The following is a 27268-nucleotide window of genomic DNA, read 5'->3' on the forward strand; positions in this document are numbered from 1 at the left end:
TAAAATAAGTTGCACAAGCATCTTTGTCCACCACCCTCTTTCTCTTCTTGTGATTACTAACAAGCCTAAAAGGAAGGCAAAAGGAGTATATTTCTCATGTGTCTCATACCTAGAAATTTCGCTACTAGGAAGTTAATCTGTTTCATAGAATATCTTAACAGTATAGTTTACCTTCTTACCTTGCAAGAAGATAAGCTGGTTTCATGGCTTAAGCATCTTCTTCTTCTAAGAAATGATAAGGTTCTCATGTGGCCCTAGTCTATAAGCACCATATAAACCACACAGTACACTCATTCTTTTGTTTAAATGCTAGGGCAAAATTGACAATATGCTGCATTAGTATCTTATTAGTATATATATATATATATTTTATTAGTGCTGATTGATATAGTGGAGCTTATAGTACATACAATCATGCCATGTTCTAGTGATTTGCCTTTTACAATTTTTTTAATATTATAGCTGTAAACCACATGGAATTCTTCTTGAAATTCTTATCTTTGACTAATTACTGCATTCCAAGCTGCTCCTTGCACACAGGAAGTTGCAGATTGTATTTGTTGTCAGTGGAGAAGTTGCATTAATAGTCTAATATAACCTTTGAATGTTCTTTTCTCAATAGTGGCCAGAATAGACATTTAATTTATTTGGACAAAATTCACCTTTTTTAGGTATGTAGATAGATTATTTGCTGATACATCTACAAAATGTGCCACTGGAGTGGCTTTAGATGGATAAATTTCCTAAGAAACAACATTTTAAGCTATTTTCATGCATATTGAATATGACAAAGGCCACAAACTGAAGTTGTCATTATGCTAATGATAAAGTTATTGCAAAGTCTCATTCCATATGTTAGCTGGAAAAATCTATGGTTGTCTGATCTCTTATAACTCCAAAACCACAAGCAAATTTACATTCAGTAAGAAATGTTCACAATAAAAAAACTTGCTGTGTTTAACTTTGTTAGGGTAAAAGGATATGGTGCCTGAAATGACATCAGTGAATTTTGGGTCTGTATATCATATATCATCTGTGAAATGGAGTTCCAATATAGTCCTTATATTTTGGCAGGCAATTTCTTCGTGAGGTATATGATGGGCAACTTCGTATTAAGTTAAAGAAAGGTGTAGATTTTCCTGCATTGGACCCATGGGTATGTCGTGTCGTTGCCTCTATGTTCACTCCTGAAAAAAGAAAAAAAACTTTGAGATTTATTTATTTTGATCACTTTTGCTGCATGAATAAAATCTAGTGACCAGGTTGCTTCCCATATACAAGTTTTCGTTTCTCCTTTATCCCATGTATAACATTTATCTAATCTACAAAACAGTATATGCTATGTATCCCATTGTGAAAACATGGATATTGTAACAAATCATTTAATCAGCATTAAAAATGCTTGAACAAAAGCTGGTAGGCGATGATAATAGTAATGGTTGTGAATTTAACATGTGCAGAATTAGAACGATTATGTTTGCTTTATGGCTGGGATAAGTTGGTGAATCAAATTGTCTAAGAAGCTATAAGACACGGAGGATCATAAGCACAGACAGCACACAGCATAGGCACTACAAAATTTTGAAAAGTAAGACATGATATGACCAATATGCTATAGTTTTATATATTAAAAATATTATGTACAATTTAGATATTCTAGGATCATTGTATGTGTTTGCACTTATGCACAAAATGTTAAGGAGATTTTTCACATACTAGTAAGCCAAAATTCCAAATGCATTTATAGCACTGAATATTTAAGCACTATGTAGATAATATGTCTTATATATTGTAGGTAAATGTAGGTTATAAATATGTCCTACTAAATCTTGAAGTACTTGACACGTTGGTCATTATTTGTTAGTACCCAACACGTACATTACAAACATTTTAGAAGTGTCCATGCTTAATAGCTATGTACACGAGAGATGTACATTATGTTAGGCTTAGGTATGTTAAAAAAATTATGTTCTTAATAAGTCATTTATGTAGCCTATGATTGTGTGAGATATTTTCATAAATGTCATGAGGTGGTAAGTCTTGCAATCACCAAGTTTTTGGTAATTTATATAATATTCTTGTTAATATCTAGAAAATTTTAGTTTTTCTTTTCTCTGTTTTCTGAAACAAAAAATGAACAATAGCCTATCTGCTTCATTTCATTGTGATTTTGAAGTAAAGCATGGACATCTCTTCTTCAGGAGAAGAGAAGAAAAAGGAAGGAAAAGAGGTGGATTAGCAAGTAACTTATTCATCTTGTTGGAGTATTAGGTGTCCCCGAAAACAAAGTTTAGGGGTGGCATACTTTTGGGTAGGTTGGCTGTCTTTTATTTAAAAATATTTCTATTGTGCTTTATGGATTACACTAGTATCTGATGATAATAGGCAACCCAAATGTTCACATATATACATTTATCTCAACTCTCATTTGAACATAAAATAGTTTAATCTAGGAAGGGAAATGCCATTTAAGGAAAAGGAAAAAAAAAGTATAATTGGCTTATAAGTTATAACAACAAAAATAACTACTTAATAAGATGGAGGACAAACTCAGGATGCTAAAAACCAGTAATGAATAAGCAACATGCTTTTCTGTACCTACTGGGGGAAGCCACACTGCTGGAGAAAGGACTGTCAGAAATCGAAGCCTTTGAAGAAAGTGAATCCCTATGGAAACTGTAAAACAGACAGGACTCCTTTTTGTTAATGGTAGAAGTCTTCAACCACTATTTTGTTTGCAAGGAGACTTCCCAGTTTCCAATGGTGTGTTGCCGTTGGAGGCTGATCTCTCATCATCCCTCTTGTCTCCACTAAATATGGTGGTTCCGATTGAAAATTTGAGCTGGAGGAGATCCAAGTTTGTTATAAAACATAAAATAGGCAATAAGCATGCCTGACTAGTTTGGTTGATTTTGTTGGATCGGCTCAGGCCAGTGAGCCGATATCATCTGGAAAGACAAAAGTACGTATATACTGCATTTCATGTCCAAGCTTACTCTTTCTGTGTGTTTGGTTGTATGTGTGTGTATTTTTCTTTTTATGTCATGGGGATTTGGTTCAAACCTTTCCTTGTTGAAATTTGATACTGTAAGGCCTCTCTCTTTCCCTTGTTAGAAAAAATGTGCCCATAGGACAGTATCTAAACAAGGGAGGGGGACATTAATGGGGAAATTTTGCTTTGTGGGGACAATAATTACTTCTTATTGTAATACTTTGAACTTCTAAGTAGGAAGCTTGACAAAGAAACTATTAACAAGTTCAAAGGGCATGAAATACTATTAAATAAATGATTTGGCATACTGACCCCAAATGTTTTGGCTGGAATTGTAACTTCTTAAAATTTTTTATTGGATTTATCATTTTTCTTTGAGATGTGCTTGACCTGGGTCCAAAATTTGTCTCTTCGTTCCCAGGTGATTAATCTTCAGTACCTACTTAATGGTTTAATAGGTATCTTTTTTTCAGTATGTGGACAGTCCATCGAATAGTGATATTTCAGAAAAGGGGTCTTGAGGAACTTTGACTACTACAAAGCAAAACATAGATTACGGGCTCTATTTTCTATTATACAAACAAAAGCAAATTATCATATTTTGCATATACATCTCTAACATCTATTTCTTGTGTTTATACCTCTTACAATTATGGTGATATGTTTGCTGATTAGACATGTGGGGTTGCTGGAACAGTTTGGTTTGTTTAAAGTTTAAAGTTTAAACTAATATAATTAGTACTATATTACTCTGGCAAATTGTGCAAATGTGCAAATGTTAGAGATTACTTTAAGCATAATGCAGAAGTGAGACAAATTTTGCATGTGTTTTTATTTTTTAATCTTTTATCACAAATCTGGTGCTCTCCATGAATGTAGATAGATGAACCAGAGATAGGTAACATCATTTATGAACTTGTGGCAGTAAGTTTATCATGTTTATATCTTCATGGATCATATGACTTGATCTTTATATTTTTGTGTCACATTTAAGCTTTGGCCACACAAATCATTTGTAGAGTGGTGTGCCATGTATGTACCCAAAGCTACTGCTCTCTCCCATCTCCTAAGTTACCCATCTACAGACATGAAGGATTTGAATGTTTAATGGATATTGTCTTCTGATTCTGCAAAATAAAAGCTGAAAAACAGTTATGCATGTCCACTGTTCTTTTTAGCATTTGGGTTGCTTCAATTATTTCTTAGGAGCCCTTATCAACTTTCAGGGAACAAGTGATCCTTATGTGGTCTTGCAAGTAGAAGGTCAGGTCGCAAAAAGCAAGGTCAAATGGGCGTAAGTCCTCACTTTCTCCATGTGAAACTTACCAGTTCAATTCCACATGAGGCTACTTAAAGCTTGTTATTTACCAACTTATGGCTTTCCCTCACTAGTGGCATGTCATTGTGGCTTGAAGTCATTCTTTTGTACAATTTTTTGTTACCTTGTTTAAATATTAAAAAGAATATACACACCATATTATTATCGCAGTATAGTCCCTTAGTATAATGCTCCATATTTCAATCATGTCATCCTTTTTGGGTTTTATGGTCAGTTCTAATCGAAAAAGCATATAGGAGGCAGAGATTGAAGTTTTTAGTGTTTAACAGTAAGGATTCAACGTACATTGACATATTTATGATCCTTAAATTCTGGAAGAATGCCGATGGTTGTGATTGTGAAATGGCCAATCTTTGTTGATATCATTGTACTTTTTGCTGCTGGTTGGGCAATCTAGGGTGTCACATATGAGGGAAAAAGGAGAACAATTATGATTGATTTATTTGAACTAGGACTTCAATAGAGTTGAACTGTGTTGAATTAAGTTGCTTACTCTCTGATATTCCTTTTTAGGAGGTAATCAAGCTAGGCTCAATCTTCATTTCATGCTATGTTCATTTTTAGATAGACATTCAAAGATTTTATCTAAGCCAAGCTTCCGTAGGATTCACTTGCTGAACCAAATTCAGGATTCGCTTGTCTATTTCCCTAGTTTGGATTTGCAAATGTCTTGTTAGTGAACAAATTCTGTCATAGTTCATGCTAGTGGCTGGTTCTGATATTATAATAAGAAATTTGTTAGAAAGTGATTTGAAATAATCTGTAGTTGACTGATTTTGACCAATTCTAGCTGACTAACAACCTAAAAAAAGCTAGCTATGTGCCCAATTTTTAGTCAATATTCGATTCGTAGAGCATTATTGTAGGTATTTCCATGATTTGAACCTTGATCACCCATGTTATGAAGGAGAATCTTATTATGATGCAAATGCCTACCATCAACTAATTGAGAACCTCAAAAGAAGAAAATGAAGAGAGGATCGACGAATGTAATTGAAGGAGAAGTGGAAAACTTAAATAGAGGAAAGTGAAAAGAGAATCTTGTGATTATTATAGTGAAATAGAGTGGATACATTATTACTATTGCATTTCCTATTGTTGTAGCTATCATCTTCCATCGTTTTTGCAATGTTTGTTCATGCTAGGCATTTTTGTGAATACATATGATGCTTCTCGTAAGTTGCATATACTAACAATTAGGATGTTTATTGTACATGAAGAGATAGTGAACCTCAATACATTGCTCTCTTAGGAAAGAAAATCTTGTCTCCTCACAAGAAAGAATGTAAATTTATCGAAAATCGTTGTGACATACATGAAAATTTATTGAATCAGCAAATCTTTATTGTCATCTTCTATTCTCATGTCCATGCTTCATAGATTATGACAAGAGTCAATATTGGTTTGTACATATTGAAGTTCCATGACAATGAATGGACTAAACTTGAGCTACTTCATCAAGTCGGTAGCTATTTTGATCAGCCAAGTTTTTAATATGTGGCTGAATAACTGATAACTCCTTAAGTTTTGAGTCATTATTTGGATGAAATAAAATGTTAAGTCTATATGCTTTGCCTACTGGTTTAGTTCGAAAATGACTATCAAACTCCAAGCTCTTTGGTAGTCCATTATTCTCACTAGAGTGAAGCCCCATTATGGAGGATGATCATTTTGTCACTCATCTACAATTTGGTTAGCAAGAATATAACTGAGACTGGATAGTTAATTCTGGGATCGAAGACTAGAGTGAAGCCCCATTACGGAGGATGATCATTTCATCACTCATATACCATTTGGTTAGCAGGAATGTAACTGAGACCAAGGTTTGCAATTTCGTATCATACCGGAGTTTCGAGTACAGCTCGATATGGTACGATATAAGTATATCGAGCGGTACGCTCTAGCGTACCGCTCAGTATGTGTGTGTGTGTATATATATATATATATATATATATATATATATATATATATATATATATATATATATATATATATATATATATTAGAAGTTAAAAAAAAAAAAAAAAGGGGCGACGTTGTCGAGGCGACGTCGCGTCATTTCTTCTCCCCACGTTGTCACAGACTTAGCTGGTTTTGCCTAAGTCGTGCGGTACCCTTGCGTGTCCGTCCGCAAATGTCAGCCTTCCCGAAACCTCCCATGGTCCCTTAGGACCTACAAAAGAGAAAACGGGTTAGAGAAAGCGCCTCACTCGGGATCCATAAGCAAACATTTCATAAAACACTTCATAGCTAATGCAAATTACAAACGGACTTTACAAGCTCTAAACGGTTGCATAACAAAGGGTCAGAATGGTCCACTACAGACCGAGTATCTCTCATAAGTATCCTCATGACATAACATTTATTTACAAGCCTAAAACGACCACCAAACCCAACTAAAATAGGGTTGTTAATCTTTCGACCGTCCCTCTACATGCTATGCAAAGCATGAACAAACCAAAGGACACGGATATACATAAGCATTACATCAAACATCCTGTTTAGAATTTTGTCCGTGACATTCTCCCCCACTTATTCCTTCGACGTCCTCGTCGAAGCCTTTGCTGATGCTGTATCTCCTCGCCTTCGCTGAGTCTTCAATCTTCTGCTCCAGCTGCAATGCGTCTCTTGGCTCCCAACTGCTCTTCGTTGCTGTTGTTGAGTAGTCGAACTTTTGATCCGTCATGCTACTTCAACTCGCCAATGACTCTAACTTTAGTGTGGGGTTGGCTCAGTTGTGTTGATCCTTGTTGGGTCCTGCGGATCCGTCAGATGAAGGAAAAGACCATCCTTACTATACATCAGTTTCTCAAATGCCTCATGTTGCTTGAACTGGGTGGATGCTTGTTGGAGTTTTAACGAGCATCGCCTCACAAACTTTTGAAGTTTTGGGTCCTTCCTCCACAAAATTTGTCAATCGACTCTTCTTTTACTTAGTTGTTATTTCCAAGTAGATTCGCATCACTTCCGCTTTCGATTGGCATTCTGTTGGGAAATGAAGCGGATAATCTACTCTCACTAGCACTGATCACCATTGGTGAGGATTTGACAACTATTGTCTTTCATTATCTTCGAAGGGTCTTTGAACCTATGCAGAGCTCCTCTGCTGGATATATAAGAGAATTGTAGTACTCGGTTTCGCCCATTCTCCTAAGAGTTGAGAAGGCAATGGTTACTTAACTTCGCCCACCTCCTCGATGGTTGTACTCCATGCATCGAGCTGGTTACTGGCCTTCGCCTGCTCTTTGCTCACACTTCTGAAGCACTTGAAGTATTTGCACTCCTTGTGTTGAGTTAGCTACTGTGATTCACCTTCTCAATGCCATTGAACTTCTGGAATGCAGGAAGTTTTCACTCCAACTTGGAGTAAGTCTCTAATAGTTTTGATCGCCTATGAGATTGTACTGTCTTCTCCATCAACCCTGCTGCCTACTCCACTGGGTAGCAAAGGTACAATACTACGTACTGCCTACTTCGTTCCTTGGTCGTGCACTCTTGCACGACCCAAAGTCCTTCACTTTCGGCTATCTTGATGAGAAGCCCGTTGACACCGGTCTTACGAAGTTCTTTGGCCTCTGCCCTTCAGCCTTGTCTCGGTACTTGGAGTTTGCCTTTGCATACTCCACCTCCTCGACCCCTTTCATGACCAATCGCTCTCCCTCCATGAGAGCAAGGGATCGATGACTTCACGAAAGTCCCGCCTCTCGGTACCATGGCGTTGCCATGCCCATGGCCTTACTATCCATCGCTTCGCATCTACATCCCTTTTCTTCACGATCGGTAGATATGTCTCTGTGGCACTCCTTCGAGTCCACCTCCATTCTAACTGATGCTTTGTTTTGGGTAGCTAAGTCCCTTTGGACTCGTCGTTGCTTCCTCGCCCCTTTCGACCCCCTGCTTCAACACCTCTGTGTTCTCTAAGCAGTTCCCCTTGGTCGACGGAAAGACAGATTGCAACTCTCATGCATGGCCTCTGTCATCGTGTTGTAGGGTTTGCACCGATTCTATTCTCCTTAGCTTCCTTGGTAGCAACGTTCGCTTACTCGACGTTGTCCTCTGACTTACCAGGCTCCCTTAAGCGAATATAGGCTCTAGAGCAGTCCAACTCTCCAACTGCTTCGATTATACCTCTGCATTATCAAGTCCCTCCAATGAGACGCACTGGTACTTGCATTTGAACTTTCCCTCGGTGGTATACAACCCCCCTATGCTGATGACCAAGGCTTTCATCCGATGTAAAATTCGATGCACACACGGAAGACCCGCCTTTGCGGTACCATGACTTTCACTCCTTGAATCCATAGCCCTTCTTGCCGTCGTGTTGTTCGCCGAAGTGGAGCTCCCAGTAGCTCCCGATCATACTTTCGTATGATATAGTCCCTCACAGGACTAGATTCGTGTGTATTGCATTGCCACGAACTGTTCCACCACGATTTGCTGCACCATGTCGCCTCCTAGTGACATCTCCATTGCATTCTGATCCTTGTGGGATGAACTTGGATTGTGATCCCTCCATGTGTGGCCTCTGCTAACACATCGCAGGGCCTCTTCTACCTTCGATTTTGTTCGCTTCTTTGACAATCGACCTTCATCCACCCTCTCTCGGGTCACACTCAGACGAAACACAGCTCTAGGACAGTCTGCCACCTAGTAGCTCTTCATGACAACTTGAATGACAGCACTATGGCATATTTTTCAAGAGTACCTGCCTCCGCGTCCTCTTGCCCCGTGCCAAGGCCTTCTGAACCCAACTTTGCCTTTGCAAGTTGAGTTTCCTTGGTTCCTCCACCAAATGCTTCTCCGAGATAAGGTGCATACGTCCAGAAGCTCCCTTCGTCTTTGGCACTATGCAAGATGAGTCCGTTCCATTAGAATGAAGGACCCATGGAACGACATGGTCCCGCTCTTGCCTCTGCAAGAGTTCATGTCCTTGACCTCTGTCCAAGGAAAGCTCTATGCCTCCGCTCCATGTTCCATCTTCTATGCTAACTCCCTTCATGCGGCTTGGGTACTTCACCAAGTTACACCCAAGTTGCTCCGCTCCTCAGTTTGCATTGAGTTGATGGTGGCCCTCGCGCCCACCATTCCATGGGTCAGCCCTATATTGAGTCCGATCTACATATCGACTCCAAGTGTGCTTACATTTGTGTTGCCTTGGGTTGCTTCCCCACTTGATCTCGTAATGCATCCACCAATGCATTCTCTTATGCGAGATCATGCGACGACTCCTCGTCGCTCGCTCGGTCCATTGACCTTTGTGGAGTTATTGTTTTTGAAGTACTCCTCCTCATCATGTGCGGTCCGTTGCACAACATTCTCCCTTTAGAGAGCCGAGACTTATCCCTCCTAGATATTTATCCCGTTGGAACAACATCTCTCTTCGTTTCCTTCTGAAAGTTTCAGAGACCACTATCCCCTTGGATTACTCCGACTTGCTGAACAAACTGTGCATTGTTCTGCCCCCTGCAAACGCACTTGTTAGATCACGACTCCACGTCAATACAGCCCCCGCTGCACCACTCAAGGCCTAGCAACATGCTGAACTCACTGCACACTTCAGCCTCCTACGGACGTATCCTTCCCATACCGAAGAGAAAGTTTCAATGCTCCATGGCGTTGAGTTTTGATCACCTTAGGATGGCCACGAACATTCCATTGTCCGCATACAAGCCCTTGTATGAGTACCGAATTCTTCGAGTTAGCAATTCCCTTCACCTCTGTGAGCTTTGCACCACTCTTTCGGTCGCTGAACAACCCATTCCACCTTGCATTGTCTCATCCTTTACCAAGTGCTTTGCTTGCCTTGAGCATTATCAAGTATGGTTGTCAACATCGAGCTGTAGCTCGAACTCAACCATCCCAACCTTTGTGCAATACGCATTCTTCCCAACTTGCTTGTCCTCGTGGTGCCTCTTGCGCGAAGGGTTGGCCATTCCTCTGAACGCCAATCTCAGATGTCCGCTCCTCTGAGCGACTCATTTTCCCTACATCTCCATGCTCGTTTTCCCCCAAACGGTTGCGCGTGCTGCAAGGTTCGCAATACCGTACCGTACCAGTATTTCGACCTGGGCTCGGTACCGGTACGGTACGGTATACCGAGCGGTACACCCAGGTGTGCCGAGTACTGTAGCACTGCTACAGTGCTACAGTGCACTCAAACCGGTAATAGGCGGTCCGCGTACCGACAACCTGTCGGATTGGTACGTACCGCCCGTACCGGGCGATACAGTTCGGTACAGCAGCAGACCCTGGCGTGCTGATTGCCCTCAACGCAGCTCCGCTAGGTCCCCCACGTTTGCATGCCAAGTGTTTCTATGAGTGCTTGTCCCGCTCTAATACCATTTGTCATGGACTTAGCTGGTTTTGCCTAAGTCGTGCGGCACCCTTGCGTGTTCGTCCGCAAAGATCAACCTTCCCAAAACCTCCCATGGTCCCTTAGGACCTACAAAAGAGAAAACGTGTTAGAGAAAGCGCCTCACTCGGGATCCACAAGCAAACACTTCATAGCCAATGCAAATTACAAACAAACTTTATAAGCTCTGAACGGTTGCACAACAAAGGGTTAAAATGGTCCACTACAGACCGAGTATCTCTCACAAATGTCCACATGACACAACCTTTATTTACAAGCCTAAAACGACCACCAAACCCAACTAAAATGGGGCTGTTAAGCCTTCGACCGTCCCTCTACATGCTGTGCAAAGAATAAATAAACCAAAAGACACGGACGTACATAAGCATTACATCAAACATTTTGTTTAGAATTTTGTCCATGATAGCGTGGGGAGAAGAAAACCTCGAAGCCTCAGCGATGTCGCCGAGGTTTCTTTGCGGGAAGTTTCTTCTCCCCCCGAAGCCTCGACGACGTTGCTGAGGTTTTTTCTCCCCACGCCGAGGCTTCTTCTCCTCGCGCGGATTAGGAGAAAGTCGCTGATGACGCTGAAGCCTCGTCACCTCAGACGAGGAGGAGGTGACATCTCATATGCAGTGTTCGGCGAGGGAGGGCGGCGATGGATCGGGATTGTCGAGGGAGAGCGGCGTCGGATCTCCAGGTGCACCCTCTTCTTCTCCCACTTCTTCTCCCTCAGCTAATACCGCCCGGTAGCTGGCGGCAGTGGTCGAAATCAACCGTCACCGACCGATTTCGGGTGGTAATGGAGTGGAAATAGCCCCAATCGACGGTACTGTCCGGTACGAGCGAGATCATTCGAAATTAAAAACCTTGGCTGAGATTGGATAGTTAATTCTGGGATCTCTTTGATTTCATGTACTTGGATATTTTGTTATTATAAATTTCTTTGATGCTTTTTTAACTGTAGGTCAACAGAGCCAACTTGGAATGAGGATTTCACTTTGAACATCAAGAAGACACCAGCTAAAACTTTGCAGGTACAGTTGAATGACAAGCATGAAATTGCAGGATGCCATGCTGGCAACTAGCATTTGCTAGTCATTGCTATCAATATTTACCTAGTATATCTAGTTTTTGTGCCATTAAAATTAGTATATCATCGACCTAATTTATCCTTATCACTTCTAAACTTGTTTTGTATGTGGTGGAAAAACATCTTGAACTTCAGAAATGTATTTTCAATTTCACTAACTATATTACACTATTAAAGTGGTGGTCTATATGGGTCACTACATTATTGTTCATGTTCTCTAATGGGGTCTAACATTACGTAATAGGCCACATACTGTCAAGTTGAATGCGCATGCTGGTTGGAATGTGGGTTAGTCACTAAGCTACTAGGACATGTGACCTTGACTTGTCTCTTGTTTTTGCCCCACTTATGATCATGACATGAGATGTTGACCATCGCTTTTTCAACGGCTGTGCTTCGGTTAGACTCTGCTAATATGGGGCATATCAGATACAGTCACTTCTAGGAGCCTATTACCAGTCCTAAATGATATGACCCTAAAAAGCTTTCTGCTTTGCCTGGTCTGCCATAGCTATCCCTAGGTGAACTTTTTCTGTAAATATGGGGCTTTTCCTCGTTATTTGAGTTTTGCAATTGTTGGGTCTTGTAATCTTTAGTCTCTTAAGTCATTCTATTACTAACCTGCTTGCATCGTGCATTGGAGAGGACCCTTCCAAAGGTTACTCCCATGTTCCTTGAATCCTATTTAGCTTTGTTGAACCACCTTCAGACCCTTTCAGCATAAAATAGGAAAGTGACAAACAACAGCTTGTTGATGAACCAGTCAATTTCCCTGTTCTTATGGTTTGATAAGTGACTTTCAATTTTTGAGCTACAACAATATGCTTTTAGCATATGTTTGCTAAAATATAGTTCATGTGAAATACAACAACAACAAACTGTAATGTCCCGAGTCCTAACTATTTAGGATCAACTACATAAATCTTTTATTGCCATTGAGTTTTGTGTAACGAAACATGTCCATTCAAGTCAAGAGCTGTCAAATCAAGTGTTTCGAGTCACTTTTTATTACTTCTAGGAAGGTCTTCTTGGTTTCCCTTCAAATCAAGTGTTTTCAAATCACTTTTTATTGCTTCTAGAAGGTCTTCTTGGTTTCCCTTAATCTCCTTACATCACTACTCTTAATTGGCTCGCATTGTGTAACTGTAGTATCCATATGCCATTTCTTAACATGCTCATACCACTTTAGATGATTTTCCCTCATTTATCCTCTATTGGAGCTATACTTAATTTCTCTTAAATTAAAACATTTCTTATTTTTTCATTTCTATTAACTCCCATACATCCACCTCAACATTCTAATCTCAACTATGCTAACTTTTTCTCTATAAGTAATAAGACAAGAGTAATATCAAATCAATCTATCATTGTCCAGTGTTCCACAAGCTGACTTGATGATGATTACATTTAAGCCTAACTTCTATCTTAATCAACATATTCAGATCAACATTTATGGAGAACAAAAATTTCCTAAAAGTATGAGTGAAAAATTATAGAAGCAATCAATGACAAGTGGTGTTTGAAACTTGTTTAATTTCAACCTAACATTTTACTACTTTAGCCTTACAAGTGGTTTGATTTTTCACCTTATCTCTTGTTATGGTACTTAATTTGTAAATGAAGGTTGCAGCTTGGGATGCGAACCTCATTACTCCACACAAACGCATGGGAAATGCAGGAGTTAATCTCGAAACTTTCTGTGATGGTGAGTGTCCTACATGTGAAATGGCCAATCATGACAACTGTTTCTCAACTTTAATCCATCGTATGTTTTTATGGTTATACTATCAAAGCATCTATATACTCTCATCTGAATATTCACATGCATAGAATCAATTGCCATGTTGTGATTTACTATTTGCTGTATTGAGTCTACCCAGGAAACCTCGTGTTTTGTGGTAAGTTCTGACAAGCTATGAAGTTGTGAGCTGCTAATACTTAAAATTGGTAGACCATACAAATTTAATATATGTTTTATGCTACTAAATTTTAAAATAAGCGGGAAGGTTCCTCTGACAATTTTGTATCTATGTGATAATGATGCATTTGATTGCTGAAGTTAAGAAATTGTTGGTTCTTTTAGTATTTGCAAGCCAATCCATTCAGTGTACAGCCAGTGTTTGTTTTCTTGGACAAAGAAGTGTAATAAAATTTGTTGTTGTAGGCAACCTGCATGAGGTGATGGTGGAACTGGAGGGGATTAGTGGTGGTGGAAAGATATATTTGGAGGTAAAAATTGGTTTATATGCATAAAAGTAGTTACTGCCAATCAATCCTTAAAATGATAATTTTTTAAAACTCTAATCTGTTCTGTTTTGTTTAAATTCTTAACATGTTTTTTATATCTGTTTATTAGATGTTAATCATCAACTGGTTATATGAAGTTCTTGTGATATGTAAGACCCAACAGTGGTGACTAAAATATACCGCAGTGAGCTGACGTATGCCACTCAACTTGTATAACTTATGCCTTTTAAGGGAGCTTCCTCGATTGTCTTCTTGAATCATTTGTCTTGTCTTTTTTTTGTGTTGTGGAATTGATCAATTTGTATCTTGTTCTTGAAATAACAGAAAGTAGCTCTGTTGCTATAGGCGAAGCATTTAACTTTGAAATGAACATTTTCCAAACACAATATTGTTTACTTTGAACTTTGAAGTGACATGTATGGTTCCTAGTTCCTATTTTGTTTATACAAATGTTTTTGCATGTTAGCTTATCCCAAAGACAAACTAACTCTTAAGGAAAATCTTATATGTTTAATGTTGGTATCTATGACATCTATCTCTAATCAGCACAAAAAAAGGATTATCCTAAACAGTAAACCTCCTAATAAATTGATGTATGGGGCAAGGTTTCATATCTCAATGGTACCTGTTATGGTAAATAACTTTTTTAGCCGTGACCTCGAGGTCGACGCGGCTAGTTCAGGGGTCCGAATGGCGGGGATCTTGCGTGGCGTGCCTCGGGTCCTTCGGGTGGCCGACCGCGGTGATCTGGATGCCCCGTCAGGGAGTGAGCTCTGCCGCAGCGTCTGGGAAGAGGCAACCTCGACTCGCACCTGCACACTGGTCGGGTCGGAGGCTCGACCCGACCCCTCCGACGATCAAGTTAGCGAAAGATGTAGAGGGGGTTTCGAGAGAAGTAGTGTTTTTGGGGTGTGTCCCCGCCCCCCCTCTTCTAATGAAAGAGAGGGTATTTGTAGGGAAGCTTACCGTTTCCTGGTGTACCCACCTGTGTGAGGCAGGGTCGCACCTCTGATGGCGTCTGACACCGTTACTGACGTTGCGTGGAGAACGGGAACGTTGCAGGGTATGGGCGAGGGTCGGTAGTCGTCCTGCCCTGCCATGGTCAATCGTGCGGGGTTGGAAGCCATTCCCTGATAGCGGGTGTCGCTAACGCGAGTCGAATCAGCGTTATGGCTCTCCTCATCGGGCAGAGTGGCGCCCACGTGGGGCTTTTGTCGTGACACGTCACGTCGCCATTATTTCCCATATTAGTACCAGTTGGTATGGACTAATATTTACTGGTCCCACCAAGTGCTGATATTGAAACACATACCTTGATACCAATAATATTTGTTTTTTTAAATTTTTTCAATGATACCAGGTTTTATAGGTCGGTGTACTGTCTAGTATTATAAGTACCTGCTGAAACCAGTATCACACTGAGATTAAAATGATTGGTATCCTAAACAGTAAACCTCCTAATAAATTGATGTATGGGGCAAGGTTTCATATCTCAATGGTACCAGTTGGTACGGACTAATATTTACTGGTCCCACCAAGTGCTGATATTGAAACACATACCTTGATACCAATAATATTTGTTTTTTTAAATTTTTTCAATGATACCAGGTTTTATAGGTCGGTGTACTGTCTAGTATTATAGGTACCTGCTGAAACCAGTATCACACTGAGATTAAAATGATTGGTATCAGGATCCTCTTTTTTCTGTGAAGAAAATAAATAATTGACTTCTATTAATGACGAAGCTTGTTTTCTAATATTTAAAGGATATTTTTTTCTAGATCTACCATTTGTCTGCTCTGCTTAACCATAAAGGATGAACAATTAGTAACTTATAAGGACTGCTTTATTTATTAGGTTATTTACAGAAGCTATGATGAAATTAAAGAAGAGAAACTGTGGTGGAGAATGCCTTTTTTCTCAGATTTTTTTATAAAGAGCAACTTTGGATCTGCTCTCAAACTGGTCCTTGGGTCTGAGGGTACAAATGTTAGTCAATTTGTACAATCTGCCTTTGGGCAGTTAAAAACTTTTGGATATACTTATCTTGAGAAACCTTCCTCTTTCAACAATGATAACAATGACTCAGAACACACTGATAAATCTATAAGTAGGAATGCTAGCTCAGCAACATTTCTGCAGCAAGAGAGCAGTTCAGAATCTTCAGATAATTCCATATCTAACTCAAACCTTGAGAAAGAGCCCACGTTACTTTTGGTTCAAACTAGTGAGGAAGAAAATTCTACATTGGAGAACGATGATAAATCAGGGCCACCAGATGAGTATTTCTGGAGAACTTTTGCTGAAAGTATCAATCAAATTGTTCATCAGAAGTTTGGCTTTTCACTTCCTGAGGTCAAACTGTTTGATGGATTTGACAAGTTAAATAAGGTCAGCTTACAGTCACTCAGATTTGCAGAAAAAGAGTATGTTGAATCTGGACTTGCAACACCTGAAGATAAGGGTGATAATGAGAGACAGAGTGATCATCTGTCTAATATAGATGAGTCGAAGTACTCACTTATGGACATCACGAAGGTATCAAGGGATGTGCTGAGCCAAACAGAGACAATATTTGGAGCATTAATGATCCTCACTGCCACACTCTCTCAACAGAGAAATGATCTAATGTCATTGCTTGAGAGCAGCGGTAGAGAAGACACTTCCAAGACTGAAGATGACATTGCAGGATATTCTTCAAACGACACAGGAACTGTTGCCGTAGAAGGATTTGAACTAGACACAGAAAAAGCTGAGGAGATGAGGGAACTGTTTTCAAGTGCAGAAAGTGCAATGGAAGCCTGGACAATGCTAGCCACTTCGTTGGGCCGTACAAGTTTTATCAAATCTGACTTTGAAAAGATATGTTTTCTTGATAACACCACCACAGATACACAGGTGAGTCTGTAACTGCATATTGGTGATTTTAATTATGATAAAATCTACATGTCTTCCTTTCTTAAATTCACAAAATTTAGGAATACTGAGTAAACTAATATACAATGATCTGTAGGTGGCCATCTGGCGTGATTCTGTTCGGAGAAGATTAGTTGTTGCCTTCAGAGGTACTGAGCAAGTATGTTGTTTGGTTTATTAGATATTTACACTTAATTTTTTGCATGTTCTCTCTTGCAAATAGATTTCTAATGTTGAGTAAAGTTTTGCTGGAACTTACATGTGCAATTGTTGTATGATCAGTCAAAATGGAAGGATTTGTGCACCGACTTAATGCTACTTCCAGCTGGGTAAGAACTTATTAAAATTTCCACTTTTGATGTATATATACCAGGATTGCTCCTTTGTGACTTGAGTGATCAAGGTTTGAGTCATGGAAACAACTTTGGATCACCCTATATATATTTATATACAATTGAATATTTATTTTATTCTAGATAGGATTCTTGTTCAACTAATGAGCTCCAATGGACCAATACTATGAGACATGTTCTCTTTGGGTCTCAATCATGATAAGATTTTGGACTCTTTTAGAAGAAACAAATAGTTGTCACCAAAATGACATTTGAACCAAGGTTCGTAATATTGTTCTGTATGAGATGGTATGGGCAGTATTTACTAGCCCAATAGGTTCCCGGTTAACTAACCACTGTAAACCGAATGATGTGTTTGGTACCCAACAGGTCGGTACCGTTCAGTACAGGCGGTACCAAGTAGTTTATATTTTTTTCAGTATTTTTAGGTTTTTTCTGAAACTTGGTAGGACGGGTACCATACTGGTCTGGGCTATGACTGATACCATGTACTGTACTGATCCGAGCAATGACTGGTGTACATGAAATTGCGAACCTTGATTTGAACTGGAATAAGTGAAATTGCTCAGTGCCAAGGTTCGCAATACCGTATCGTACCGGTATTTCGACCTGGGCTCGATACCGGTACGGTACGGTGTACCGAGTACTGTAGCACAGTGCGGACCGGTACCGGGCGGTCCGCGTACCGTTGGCCTGTCGGACCGGTACGTACCGCCCGTACCGGGCGGTACGATTCGGTATGGCAGACCTTGCTCAGTGCATTTTTCTTTTTCTATCATCTCTATAAACAATCAATGCTTTAGAATATTGAGTCAATTTTGGTTAGTTTTTCAGGAACAGGTAGATAAATTCCTATGAAGCTTTCAAGGAAACCATAATAAGGCATTGGATGGACTGGAGTTTAGCAAGTAATGTAGCCACTAACAGGGTTTGCAGTTAGGAAAAAATATATGCAGCCAACCGTAAATGATTGAAATTCATGGCTTATTTATTCATGCAGTTTTGAATAATACCGCTCGTACCTGGCGGTATGTACCGGTCCGTCAGCTGACCGGTACACGGATCGCCCGTTACCGGACGGTATGTATATATATATATATATATTAAGGCGATGTCGCCCGGAGAAGGAAAAAAATAAAATAAAATAAAATAATATATATATATATATATACCGAGCGGTATACTGAATGGTATATTGCTCGATATACTATATCGTACCGTACCGAGCGAATGTCGAAACGCCGGTACGGTACGATATTTCAAACCTTGGTATCATCATCCTTGGTTAAGTTAGGCTTATAAATATATTTCAAAAAATTGGTTTTGGTCATTGGAAATCTTCAAATTTAAAAATGAACTGCTATCAATATTCTTTGAAATCAAACATTTTATGAATACATTTTTTTTTCTTATGTGTTTTTATTTTATTTTATTTTCTCATAATTAGTTTTCTACCCATATAAACAGTTCAGAACCATTACTATAAGTTGAGAATATAGATGGAATAACAAGACTTCTACCTTGTAGTATGATCTAAGGACAAAATATGTTGAAAATATATAGATACTTTTGATTGATAAAGCGAAGCATATGTTTGATCTGGAAAAAGAACTAAGAAATAATCTATTCCATGGATCTAGATGCTTCTTTTAACATGAAAAACAGCATATAATAGATGTTCCATTGACTAAGGGCCACATAGAATACTTGGCATAGATTTATCATTTATCCTACATAAGATACATGAGATATCTCATAGACCAATAGTTAATTGATGAAAACCATAAAATATGTCCAATCTACATTAAGCAATATAAAAAGAGTGTAGCTTAGTGTGTAAAGCTCCCCTAGTCCAGTATCTGGGTAGTGTAAATGAATGCAACATTACCCATGTAAGGAGAGAGGTTGTTTCCATCACTTGAGCCCTGGCCACTCCATGAGCAACCTTATTATGGTATGAAGGTTTGTTCTTTTCTGAAGGCAATGATTCTACCTTTTAGTTTAATGCAAAGGATATGCATGCTTTTCGAAAATCATTTCTCTAAGAAATTGAAAAAGCCACAAAAGAGAAAAAACAAACAAGGAAGAAATTGACATCTCTATAGCATCTTCATTGCAACTAACTTCTTTATATAAGTAAAAATACAAGAGAGAATCTTGCAAACCCTGGATACATTCACTCTATAGGAACAACACCACCAAAAAAAAACCTCCAATTGAATTTGGGTCCTTGTTTTTTCGTTTTTATTTTCATTTCTGTTCTTTCAAATTATTCAACACATTAAAACAGCAAAAGTATCTCTGATCTTTTACCTGAGCTGCAGAATAAAATGATTTCTCCAAAGACCCCCACAAAATCCTCAGTGGTGGAAAGCAGCTGTGAAGTATCATGTATTAATGAAAATTTCCTTCATCTTATGCAACTACCTGATGGTGAAAAAAAAACATGATTAGCATCTTCTGATGGAAAGTCACAAATGGAGCACCACTTTTATAGCCTTTTCTGACCAGTAATCTTCCAGGGTGAATTTTTTCCTTTCGTTGCTATTTGCATATAGATATCTAATAAGACCGAAGAACTCCTATAAGATTTAGTAAGCGTTAGGAAAAAGACAAGAAGCAATGGAGAAGTTAAAGTCAATGGAGAGCCTCCAAATAATGAAATTAGTCTTTTGGGAAAAAAATAGCCAATGCTTATGGACCAAGGTTTAGGATACTGGTCCAATACTGATCTTGGAACCCTGATGGGCTGATATGTAGTGGTCATTATGTTTTCACTCTGGTAGGACTCCAAAATAAATTTAGAAATTTTTTTTAATGTCGATGTGTTAGGTATAAAAATGGTACCTGCATTATGGTATTCGGTGGGACTGGTTCATTCAGGCAGTATGGTTATAGTATTTTTAAATTGTAACTATGATTGAGGACCATCTTAGGTAATTATGTAAGACCATGCATAGAAAACTCTGTGATGCATAATCATGGTCGTCATCGCATTGATTTTGTGCAGGACTCAGAGATAAGGAATTTGGTGAGAAAGAAAGTGTTTTCATTATATATGTGTTTCCTGAACCAAAGTGACAAGTCCATTTCCCAAACTGAAAGAACAACCAGCACCCTCGGCTGCTAAATATTCACTCCTTCAGTCTGATTCTCTACTTTCTCCTATGCTAAGTGATACCATTCTCTTCTTCCTTACAGGGGGTCTTGAAAATATTACTCATCTTTTTGCATTATGCAATATCTAATCATACCTTTGAGATACATCTGTTCATTTACAGTAAACAAATTATTCTAATAGTTTATTCTAATTTCTGGTTTGATTCTTTTACATACATAGTATGAGCTAAACCTAAAATTATCGTGTTACTTGTTTGTTGATATTGTACAGTGTCTACAGACTACAGATACCATTCTCTTCTTCCTTACAGGAGATTTTGAAAATATTGATCATCTTTTTGCATCATGCAATATCTAGGCATATCCTTTTCTAAGAGGAGATGGAGGAAGATGAGGAGGATGTGTATTGATAGGAGGAAATGACTATCCGAATGAAGACACAACAGTGACATGGCAGGACAGAGAGGGCAATGATGGAGGAGAGTGAGAGAGCATGAGGAGAGAGAGAGAGTGCATGAGAAAGAGCACAAGAGAGAGGGAATAAACAAACGAAAGAAAAAAAATACAGCTATGAGCTTACTGCCTGGTACTGAATTGTATTTGGCTATTCACCTCCCGGTAAGCCTGGTACAATGAGATTGCCGAGTGGTATAATCCATACTCGATCAAACTTGGCTAAATCATTTGATCCACATTTTGATCGACTGTTGAATTAGTAAATACCATCTCATATGGAGCCGTAGATGTGGAATTTAATTCCTTGGTTCCAAGAACTAACCATAGACATTGGAATTTAAATTCTAAATATAACTATTTGGCTAAAGCAGTCAAATGCCTTATATTTGACTAAATTGATAATAAGTTCAGATCAAGGATTCAAACCTCGGTCCGATACCGACTTTGGTAATCTACTAAATTGGTATGGTATTGGTATGAAGAGTGGTAATTGACCTATGTCGCCTGGCATAACCTGCAAAAAAATGACCAGACTGATAAATACTGATTGGCGTGCACCGTACAGATAATATTTGAATCCATGCTTCAGACACTAACCAGAGTCTTGTATAAACAAATTTGTCAATTCGGGATGGGTTACTCAGCTTCTTGTGTTGATATTGCTCCAAATTTTGTTTAAATTGCAATGTTGGAAAGAAATACATACATGATATTGTAGCCTGATTTTCTATGCCATTCTTGATCATGTAGGCTAAACCCTGAGAGACTAAGTGGCGATTTTAAACAAGAAGTTCAGGTAATGATATAAATTTATTCTTTTATGCTTACCGTAATAACCTTGTTGAGTTCAATAGTTATTCTATATAATTTAGCATGATGTTCAACTGGAATTAAATTTTGACAGGTTCATAGTGGATTCTTAAATGCATATGATTCAGTCAGGACTCGGATAATGATGCTCACTGAACTTGCAATTGGTTTTGAGTAAGTCATTTTTCTTTGTAAACAGAAATACAATTTATTTACATGATATATGTACAATGCTGAAATATAATAAAATGCAGGTTTGCTTTAACAACATTTTTCTATCTGATTAATATATTAGGATTCTTTAGATCTGTAATTTTAAAATTCATTGTCATTGCCTATACAAATTTCATACCTATTTTATTGTGCTAATGGTACAAACTATATGTTCATGCTCTTATTAATATATTTATATGACTAAACGATGGATCTTTCTTTTTTCTGCATATGAGTTTTGTTTGTTAAAAACTTTGAAATAGTGAGATTTCATTGAGTTTTAATACAAAGTAAGATAAGGGTTTTAATCAAGAAGGTGATGAATAGGATGGATTAAGAGATTCAAAATGATAGCTTACCTTTGGACCAGTGATTTAAAAAGTATTAGACACCAAGGTCCCAAAACGTCCGAGGCACTAGGCGCTCGCCCAAGCGAAATGAGACGTTCTAAAATATTAAATATAAAAAATATAATTATTTAAATAAAAATATAATATTAAATTAAAAATATATTGTTAACAATATATTACTTAAGTTAGAAGAGGAGAAAAAAATATTCTCTGAAATATTAAAATATAAAAAATAAATAATATAATTAAAATATAATTATTTAAATTGAAATATAATATTAAATTACAAATATACTGTTAACAGTATATTACTTAAAGTTAGAGGAGGGAGAAAAAATTGTTAACAGTAGCACTACGAACGATAGCAGCGACAACGGTTTAATATACTATTAATCAGGGTCACCGTACCGAACCATACCGCTCGGTATGGGCGGTACGTACCGGTCCGACAGATTGTCGGTACGCGGGCCGCTGTTACCGGTCCGAGTGCACTGTAGCACTGTAGCAGTGCTACAGTGCTCGGCAGACCTGGGTGTACCGCTCGGTATACCATACCGTACCGGTACCGAGCTCAGGTCGAAATACCGGTACGGTACGGTATTGCAAACCTTGCTATTAATTAAGGTCTTCAATTTTGAATAATATCGCCCGTACCGGTCCATTAACAAATTGGTACACAGATTGCTCACTACCGGGCGGTATATATATATATATATATATATATATATAGCATCGGTGGCGGAGGCAGAAGGAGCGCTAGGGTTCCTCAGGGTTGTACAGGCGTGAAGCGTGGTTTTGAGGTAAGAAACTATGAATCGAACCGGCCTTAAATCAGTTCGGTTCGCCTAATAGAGTCGGGTGCTCGCCTGAAGCGCCTAGTGCTTGCGTTCAGGCGAGCAGCCAGGCGGCGCCTCGTTGAAGCACGCTGCCTGGTGCACACATGAGGTGCTCGGGCCTTGCCTCGCCTCACCCGAGCGCTTTGGCAAGCGCCCGAGTGCCTATTTAAATAACTGCTTTGGAACTTTTTTTTGAGTTGTTAAAGGCATATTCGGGCTGTGAATTAGATCCTGTTGCACTTAGGACACTCTTGCCAAACACCTTAACAATTTACCATCTGATCATCAATCACTTTGGCCAACCCATTTTTTGTGGATGGGGTGCATTTGATGAAATGAAACTTAGTTCTAGATTAGGTCATAAGGTCATCTAAAAATGACTTGAAAATGTGTTGTATCTATCAAGCATAGATGATATCAGTTTGCCATAAAAGTGATCAACTTTGTAACTTGGTACACAATGCTCTCATTTTGGTGAACCTAGGTTGCAGTTGGAACAGAATGGGAGTGTACAATCTCGTATACTGAGAGTGACCTTTAAGAAAGTGGCAGACCGTGCAGCTTAACATATCCCATTGCATTACAACGCAAGTTTAGCTAGATTAGAGTTCACGCACCAAAATGTTCTTTAATGCCAAAGTGACCAACCAAATCCTCCACAATATAGTTCATAAACTAGAGACTCCATAGGTAGGACTTGGAAACAATTATCCTTCTTCGATGACAAAGTTTGCAGTGGGATCAAAACCAAAGTCCTGACATGACTGACAAGTGGATCCAAACTATGGACAACTGTGATATGACTGTTAAGCACTCCCAAGCATGCTACCTGGATTGACATTTTGACCAATGACCTCAGTTTATGACTCAGTGCATTGGCCACTTTATTCTTAAGATGAATTGTGTTACTGGAGTAAAAGTCATTTAGCATGCTGTTTCTTTCCATCAAATTTGAGTTCAACAAACACAACACCCTCATGGTTGGAGTTCAATAAAATTCCCTCTAACGAAGGTAATGCCTTATCCAATGTTTAAATCCTGAATGATTGCATAAAACTTAAAATCGTATGTGGAGTATCATGCTTTGCATCATTTAACTTCTCACCAAAATAGGCAATAGGACAACATTACTGATTCAAAACAAGAGCTATGCCTATATGGGAGGAGATGTGTCAAGTATCAACTCTAAAGACCATGTCAAAATCAGGAAGTGCTAACACTGTAGCACTTCATAGACTAAGCCTAGTCTAAACCATGGTGTGTGTAGCCTTCACTCCTAGGTTAAGCCAGATTGATCAAAACCCTGTTGGTCATGCAAGAAACAATGTTAAGAAAAATGGCAGCACTACAAACAAAATTGTTAATTATATGACAATATATTTTATAAAAAAATCTATAGAAAACACATCTAGTCCCCCGAAAGCCATCCCCTCATTGTTTATATTTTATACCAAGGATTACAATTTTAGTCTGTATCGGTGTACCGAGTCCTGCTCAGTACAGTATGTACCGAGGAGTATCAATGGTACGCTGGGGTATATCGATGGTACACCCAAAATCATAAAAAAAGAAACATCCAAAAATACCTAAAAAGTAGAAAAAAAGTTAGATTAGGGTTTTTAAGTTAGAAATAAATATAAATTTAGTATAATTTTAGTAAAAATAATATAAATTGACCTAATATCGATCAAATTTTGATTAAATCATCATTAAAATCACTAATCACAATATTAAAAAAACTTAATTAAACCTAATTATGACCCTTAATATGCATGAAATATAGAGATTTAACCTATTAAGTGTCTACTTTCGAAAAAAATCATATTAAACATACTAATCATAACATTAAAGACTTTAATTACTCCCTAATTAGTACTATTCTACTATCAAAAATATATTAAACCAAGGTTCACAATACCGTATCGTACCGGTATTTCGACCTGGGCTCGGTACCGGTACGGTACGGTGTACCGAGCGGTACACCTGGGTGTATCGAGTATTGTAGCATTGCTACAGTGCTATAGTAACTGCTACAGTACTATAGTACTGCTACAGTACTCGGAACGGTAACAGTCGGTCCGCGTACCAAAAATCTGTCGGACCGGTACGTACCGCCCGTACCGGGCGGTACAGCTCGGTACGGCAAACCCTGTATTAAACAACATATTAGACATTAAGTTATATGCCACATAGAATAGGCTTAATCATCTCATAAATCAATAAAAATCTAGAAAGAGAATACTTACCTCTTGATTAGAGTGTTCTTCTTGTTAATCCTCCCAAATTAATCTATTGAATTTCATCAAATCCACAAATTGTAGCTTTGTTTTGTTTAGGAGAGTGAAAATGTGAGAACAAGAGAGAGATGTGAGTGAAAAAGAGTTTGAGAAAGTTTAAGAGATCGAGAGAGTGAAATGAACTGAAAGAGGGGGGAGGAAAGGGTTTAAAAACCCTTTTCTAAGCCTTAAACCGTCAAATCGATCATTTAAAATAGGGCAATCTCAGCCCTTGATTGGTAACGGTCGAAATCCGATCGTCACCAAACAGTACAGGTCGGTAATCCGATCGTTACCAACTAGTACAAGTCGATAACGATCAGATTTTGACTATTACCACTCGATACAAACCCCGTATTGCCCGATACGGGGTCAAGTGACCGGTACCGCCCGGTAGAGGGTGGTCCATGTACCGGTATCCTATTGGATTGGTACTACGCATTGGTACAGCAAACCCTGCTTTATACTCTCATCTTCATAAATATGTTTCATGAGGCTAATATGAGCTCCACCATCACAGGAAAACAAGAATAAATCTTATTTGTTTCCGTATTGTGGAATCCATTCCAACCCTCTGCCATAAATTGATGCACTAGATCCTATTTTTTCAGCATTTACATGATAATGAAACTTTGCAAATGTATCTGATGGAGATTCGGCCCTGTACATCACCTCTTCTCTACAGCATTCTATTCCAAATCTGTCTTGGTACAAGCTTTCCAAATCTGTCTGAGTAGTGGACACAAAGCAACAAAATTTACCATAATAAAGGTACACAAAGCACTTTGAAAACATGTCCAAGGTGAAGATAATAATAATCTTTCAACAAAAACAAGAACAATAAGTTTTGTTTTTCAGTTGTGTTTATTGTGGTGTTTTTTAATTACTATTAATTGCTTTTCAACTATTTTGATTAATATTAACAGAGTTTCTATTACAGATTGGGAGATGAATCAGAAAATGCACCTAAATGGCAACTTTATGTTACTGGACATAGCTTAGGTGGTGCACTTGCTACACTTCTTGCTCTTGAATTATCATCAAGTCGAATGGCAAAGTTAGTAGAACATTGTTTCCCATACAAATTGATGCATTTTCATTTCCTAACTTTCAGAATTTTTTTTTCCATTTTCTTGAAATGACATGCTTGATTCCTGCTATATGTATTGAAAGTCTATTCTGGTGGGAAAGAAAAGAAATATAGAGTATCTGGCAATGAGAAAGGCATATCAGAAATTTCCTCTTCCCTTGTAACAAAGATCAGAAAATGGATTCATAAATTGTAGGTCAGAGGAAAATCCTCCAAATGCTGCAGAATAATGACTCAACTAAGTAATGCAACATAAGTTATCAAAAAAGGGGAAGGATAGTTGCAAGCTGAGGATATTGTCAAGACTTGAGTGAACATTATAGAGTATGAGATTTATTTCCTTGGATTAGCTTTTTAACATATAGAGGACATTAATCAAAAAATTCTGGCAAAGGTTTGAATAGGATACTTAAATATGCTTGTGTTTTCTTTCGTTAAAATAGCCAACCATGTCATATAATGAAAATCTTGTAGTAAAAAAAATGATATATTGAAAAATTAGTTATCTTTGATGAGGATTTGATGTAGAACAAGGTAGAGAAATAGAGAGAGAGAGTAAAAGAAGAGTGAGATTAGAGATTAAAGAGGAGAGAAAGAGAGACATGCGATTAGAGATTAGAGAGGAGAGAAAGAGAGGCGTCATATTAGAGATCAGAGATAAGAGAGGAGAGAAAGAGACTAAAAGAGAGATGCAATTCTTCTCCATTCTAATGAAGTGTTTGATCCATTGAAAAGCTCCACTATTTACAAGGGTTTATAAGCCTTGGTACAATTAATGAAGACAATTATTTTCAAGAGTAATTTTCTAGGGAATTAGTATACCTT

General features: G+C 38.3%; 1 protein-coding gene across 16 annotated transcripts in view; it reads left to right on the forward strand.

The window, feature by feature from the left end:
• Positions 1–27268, forward strand: part of LOC135581604 (uncharacterized) — a 36633-nt gene that overhangs the window by 1255 nt on the left and 8110 nt on the right. For 10 of the 16 annotated variants that reach the window (XR_010486112.1, XR_010486113.1, XR_010486114.1 and 7 more), the window contains exons 3-13: positions 1075–1156; positions 4219–4286; positions 11651–11720; positions 13400–13481; positions 13941–14005; positions 15881–16921; positions 17037–17099; positions 17222–17268; positions 21619–21664; positions 21773–21852; positions 26294–26410. Coding sequence is in view for 10 of the 16 variants with exons in the window: in XM_065104885.1 (XP_064960957.1) it covers positions 1075–1156; positions 4219–4286; positions 11651–11720; positions 13400–13481; positions 13941–14005; positions 15881–16921; positions 17037–17099; positions 17222–17268; positions 21619–21664; positions 21773–21852; positions 26294–26410 (1761 nt within the window). In the remaining 6 variants the exon portion in view is untranslated. The remainder of the gene's footprint in view (positions 1–1074; positions 1157–4218; positions 4287–11650; positions 11721–13399; positions 13482–13940; positions 14006–15880; positions 16922–17036; positions 17100–17221; positions 17269–21618; positions 21665–21772; positions 21853–26293; positions 26411–27268) is intronic. The other 6 variants (XR_010486118.1, XR_010486116.1, XR_010486117.1 and 3 more) reach the window with 2 other exon arrangements.

Source organism: Musa acuminata, chromosome BXJ2-4 (genome assembly GCF_036884655.1).
Source record: "Musa acuminata AAA Group cultivar baxijiao chromosome BXJ2-4, Cavendish_Baxijiao_AAA, whole genome shotgun sequence".
Taxonomy (NCBI): domain Eukaryota; kingdom Viridiplantae; phylum Streptophyta; class Magnoliopsida; order Zingiberales; family Musaceae; genus Musa; species Musa acuminata.